The following is a 5,000-nucleotide window of genomic DNA, read 5'->3' as shown; positions in this document are numbered from 1 at the left end:
ACACCGCGCTGCCACCTGGTGGACAACACAGGAATTACACCCATTCATCTGTTGTTACCTAACGCCAGGGCTCCACTGGGCGCGTCTGCGGCGCGTCTGCGTCGCGTCTCCGTCAGTGTCGGGAATGTGCCCTTTTAATCAATGGAGGGTGGCTCCACTGCCCGCGTTGCGTCGCGTCTCCGTCACCATAAAATTGAACCGGTTCGTTTTTTGACGCACGCACGCGTGACGCACGCGTGACGCAACGCGCCCAGTGGAGCCCTGGCGTAACCCACACACGCTCAGTTAAGCCATTCATCTCATCGTCATTTTAGATTTAGGCTATTCAAACATTAGCAGATCTACAAGTTCACAGTGCATACCTTTACCATTTACATTATAAAGGGTAACATCTGTACCTTTATCTCATGGGGGTCTCTGCAGGTCTCTTATATATTAAAGGGTAACATTAGCACCATTAGGGTAACATTAGTACCTTTAGGGTAACATTAGTACCTTTAGGGTAACATTAGTACCTTTAGGGTAACATTAGTACCTTTATCTCATGGGGTTCCCTGACCACAGAGGGTCTCTCCAGGTCTCTTATATATTAAAGGGTAACATTAGTACCTTTAGGGTAACATTAGTACCTTTAGGGTAACATTAGTACCTTTAGGGTAACATTAGTACCTTTAGGGTAACATTAGTATCTTTAGGGTAACATTAGTACCTTTAGGGTAACATTAGTACCTTTAGGGTAACATTAGTACCTTTCTCTCATGGGGTTCCCTGACCACAGAGGGTCTCTCCAGGTCTCTGGGGGTCTTATATATTAAAGGGTAACAGTACCTTTCTCTCATGGGGTTCCCTGACCACAGAGGGTCTCTCCAGGTCTCTGGGGGTCTTATATATTAAAGGGTAACATTAGTACCTTTCTTTCATGGGGTTCCCTGACCACAGAGGGTCTCTCCAGGTCTCTGGGGGTCTTATATATTAAAGGGTAACATTAGTACCTTTCTTTCATGGGGTTCCCTGACCACAGAGGGTCTCTCCAGGTCTCTGGGGGTCTTATATATTAAAGGGTAACATTAGTACCTTTCTCTCATGGGGTTCTCTGACCACAGAGGGTCTCTCCAGGTCTCTGGGGGTCTTCCCTTTAGGGTAACAGTACCTTTCTCTCATGGGGTTCCCTGACCACAGAGGGTCTCTCCAGGTCTCTGGGGGTCTTATATATTAAAGGGTAACATTAGTATCTTTAGGGTAACATTAGCACCATTAGGGTAACATTAGTACCTTTAGGGTAACATTAGTATCTTTAGGGTAACATTAGTACCTTTCTCTCATGGGGTTCCCTGACCACAGAGGGTCTCTGGAGGTCTTATATATTAAAGGGTAACATTAGTACCTTTAGGGTAACATTAGTACCTTTAGGGTAACATTAGTACCTTTAGGGTAACATTAGTATCTTTAGGGTAACATTAGTACCTTTAGGGTAACATTAGTATCTTTAGGGTAACATTAGTACCTTTAGGGTAACATTAGTACCTTTCTCTCATGGGGTTCCCTGACCACAGAGGGTCTCTGCAGGTCTCGGGGGGTCTTATATATTAAAGGGTAACATTAGTACCTTTCTCTCATGGGGTTCCCTGACCACAGAGGGTCTCTCCAGGTCTCGGGGGGTCTCTTATATATTAAAGGGTAACATTAGTACCTTTCTCTCGTGGGGTTCCCTGACCACAGAGGGTCTCTCCAGGTCTCTTATATATTAAAGGGTAACATTAGTACCTTTCTCTCATGGGGTTCTCTGACCACAGAGGGTCTCTCCAGGTCTCTGGGGGTCTTATATATTAAAGGGTAACATTAGTACCTTTCTCTCATGGGGCTCCCTGACCACAGAGGGTCTCTCCAGGTCTCGGGGGGTCTTCCCTTTAGGGTAACAGTACCTTTCTCTCATGGGGTTCCCTGACCACAGAGGGTCTCTCCAGGTCTCTGGGGGTCTCTGGGGGTCTTATATATTAAAGGGTAACATTAGTACCTTTAGGGTAACATTAGTACCTTTAGGGTAACATTAGTACCTTTCTCTCATGGGGTTCCCTGACCACAGAGGGTCTCTCCAGGTCTCTGGGGGTCTTATATATTAAAGGGTAACATTAGTACCTTTCTCTCATGGGGTTCCCTGACCACAGAGGGTCTCTCCAGGTCTCTTATATATTAAAGGGTAACATTAGTACCTTTCTCTCATGGGGTTCTCTGACCACAGAGGGTCTCTGCAGGTCTCTGGGGGTCTTATATATTATATTAGGGTAACATTAGTACCTTTCTCTCATGGGGTTCCCTGACCACAGAGGGTCTCTCCAGGTCTCTGGGGGTCTTATATATTAAAGGGTAACATTAGTACCTTTCTTTCATGGGGTTCCCTGACCACAGAGGGTCTCTCCAGGTCTCTGGGGGTCTTATATATTAAAGGGTAACATTAGTACCTTTCTTTCATGGGGTTCCCTGACCACAGAGGGTCTCTCCAGGTCTCTGGGGGTCTTATATATTAAAGGGTAACATTAGTACCTTTCTCTCATGGGGTTCTCTGACCACAGAGGGTCTCTCCAGGTCTCTGGGGGTCTTCCCTTTAGGGTAACAGTACCTTTCTCTCATGGGGTTCCCTGACCACAGAGGGTCTCTCCAGGTCTCTGGGGGTCTTATATATTAAAGGGTAACATTAGTATCTTTAGGGTAACATTAGCACCATTAGGGTAACATTAGTACCTTTAGGGTAACATTAGTATCTTTAGGGTAACATTAGTACCTTTCTCTCATGGGGTTCCCTGACCACAGAGGGTCTCTGGAGGTCTTATATATTAAAGGGTAACATTAGTACCTTTAGGGTAACATTAGTACCTTTAGGGTAACATTAGTACCTTTAGGGTAACATTAGTATCTTTAGGGTAACATTAGTACCTTTAGGGTAACATTAGTATCTTTAGGGTAACATTAGTACCTTTAGGGTAACATTAGTACCTTTCTCTCATGGGGTTCCCTGACCACAGAGGGTCTCTGCAGGTCTCGGGGGGTCTTATATATTAAAGGGTAACATTAGTACCTTTCTCTCATGGGGTTCCCTGACCACAGAGGGTCTCTCCAGGTCTCGGGGGGTCTCTTATATATTAAAGGGTAACATTAGTACCTTTCTCTCGTGGGGTTCCCTGACCACAGAGGGTCTCTCCAGGTCTCTTATATATTAAAGGGTAACATTAGTACCTTTCTCTCATGGGGTTCTCTGACCACAGAGGGTCTCTCCAGGTCTCTGGGGGTCTTATATATTAAAGGGTAACATTAGTACCTTTCTCTCATGGGGTTCTCTGACCACAGAGGGTCTCTCCAGGTCTCTTATATATTAAAGGGTAACATTAGTACCTTTCTCTCATGGGGTTCCCTGACCACAGAGGGTCTCTCCAGGTCTCTTATATATTAAAGGGTAACATTAGTACCTTTCTCTCATGGGGTTCTCTGACCACAGAGGGTCTCTCCAGGTCTCTGGGGGTCTTATATATTAAAGGGTAACATTAGTACCTTTCTCTCATGGGGCTCCCTGACCACAGAGGGTCTCTCCAGGTCTCGGGGGGTCTTCCCTTTAGGGTAACAGTACCTTTCTCTCATGGGGTTCCCTGACCACAGAGGGTCTCTCCAGGTCTCTGGGGGTCTCTGGGGGTCTTATATATTAAAGGGTAACATTAGTACCTTTAGGGTAACATTAGTACCTTTAGGGTAACATTAGTACCTTTCTCTCATGGGGTTCCCTGACCACAGAGGGTCTCTCCAGGTCTCTGGGGGTCTTATATATTAAAGGGTAACATTAGTACCTTTCTCTCATGGGGTTCCCTGACCACAGAGGGTCTCTCCAGGTCTCTTATATATTAAAGGGTAACATTAGTACCTTTCTCTCATGGGGTTCCCTGACCACAGAGGGTCTCTGCAGGTCTCTGGGGGTCTTATATATTATATTAGGGTAACATTAGTACCTTTCTCTCATGGGGTTCTCTGACCACAGAGGGTCTCTCCAGGTCTCTGGGGGTCTTATATATTATATTAGGGTAACATTAGTACCTTTCTCTCATGGGGTTCTCTGACCACAGAGGGTCTCTGCAGGTCTCTGGGGGTCTTATATATTATATTAGGGTAACATTAGTACCTTTCTCTCATGGGGGTCCCTGACCACAGAGGGTCTCTCCAGGTCTCTGGGGGTCTTATATATTAAAGGGTAACATTAGTACCTTTCTCTCATGGGGTTCCCTGACCACAGAGGGTCTCTCCAGGTCTCTTATATATTAAAGGGTAACATTAGTACCTTTCTCTCATGGGGTTCCCTGACCACAGAGGGTCTCTGCAGGTCTCTGGGGGTCTTATATATTATATTAGGGTAACATTAGTACCTTTCTCTCATGGGGTTCTCTGACCACAGAGGGTCTCTGCAGGTCTCTGGGGGTCTTATATATTATATTAGGGTAACATTAGTACCTTTCTCTCATGGGGGTCCCTGACCACAGAGGGTCTCTCCAGGTCTCTGGGGGTCTTATATATTAAAGGGTAACATTAGTACCTTTCTCTCATGGGGTTCCCTGACCACAGAGGGTCTCTCCAGGTCTCTTATATATTAAAGGGTAACATTAGTACCTTTCTCTCATGGGGTTCCCTGACCACAGAGGGTCTCTGCAGGTCTCTGGGGGTCTTATATATTATATTAGGGTAACATTAGTACCTTTCTCTCATGGGGTTCTCTGACCACAGAGGGTCTCTGCAGGTCTCTGGGGGTCTTATATATTATATTAGGGTAACATTAGTACCTTTCTCTCATGGGGGTCCCTGACCACAGAGGGTCTCTCCAGGTCTCGGGGGGTCGTCCCTTTAGCTCGGTCCAGTTTGGGTTTGCTCTTGAAGGGCAGAGATTTCTGCAGCGCTCTGGGAACGTGGAGCGGGTTGAAGTGTCTGGGAGCTCGAACCACCGTCTGGAAGAGACGTTAGCACGTTAG

General features: G+C 46.1%; 1 protein-coding gene across 1 annotated transcript in view; it reads right to left on the bottom strand.

Annotated features, from left to right (window-relative positions):
* Positions 1 to 5,000, bottom strand: part of bms1 (BMS1 ribosome biogenesis factor) — a 77,281-nt gene that overhangs the window by 1,388 nt on the left and 70,893 nt on the right. Inside the window, exons 26-27 of the mRNA XM_083787687.1 lie at positions 4,815 to 4,976; positions 750 to 803 (exon numbers count right to left, since the gene is read on the bottom strand). Coding sequence (XP_083643813.1) covers positions 750 to 803; positions 4,815 to 4,976 — 216 coding nt within the window. The remainder of the gene's footprint in view (positions 1 to 749; positions 804 to 4,814; positions 4,977 to 5,000) is intronic.

Source organism: Protomyctophum parallelum (genome assembly GCF_964188405.1).
Source record: "Protomyctophum parallelum genome assembly, chromosome: 17".
NCBI classification, from domain to species: domain Eukaryota; kingdom Metazoa; phylum Chordata; class Actinopteri; order Myctophiformes; family Myctophidae; genus Protomyctophum; species Protomyctophum parallelum.
This window is presented reverse-complemented; position numbering and strand designations above follow the sequence as displayed.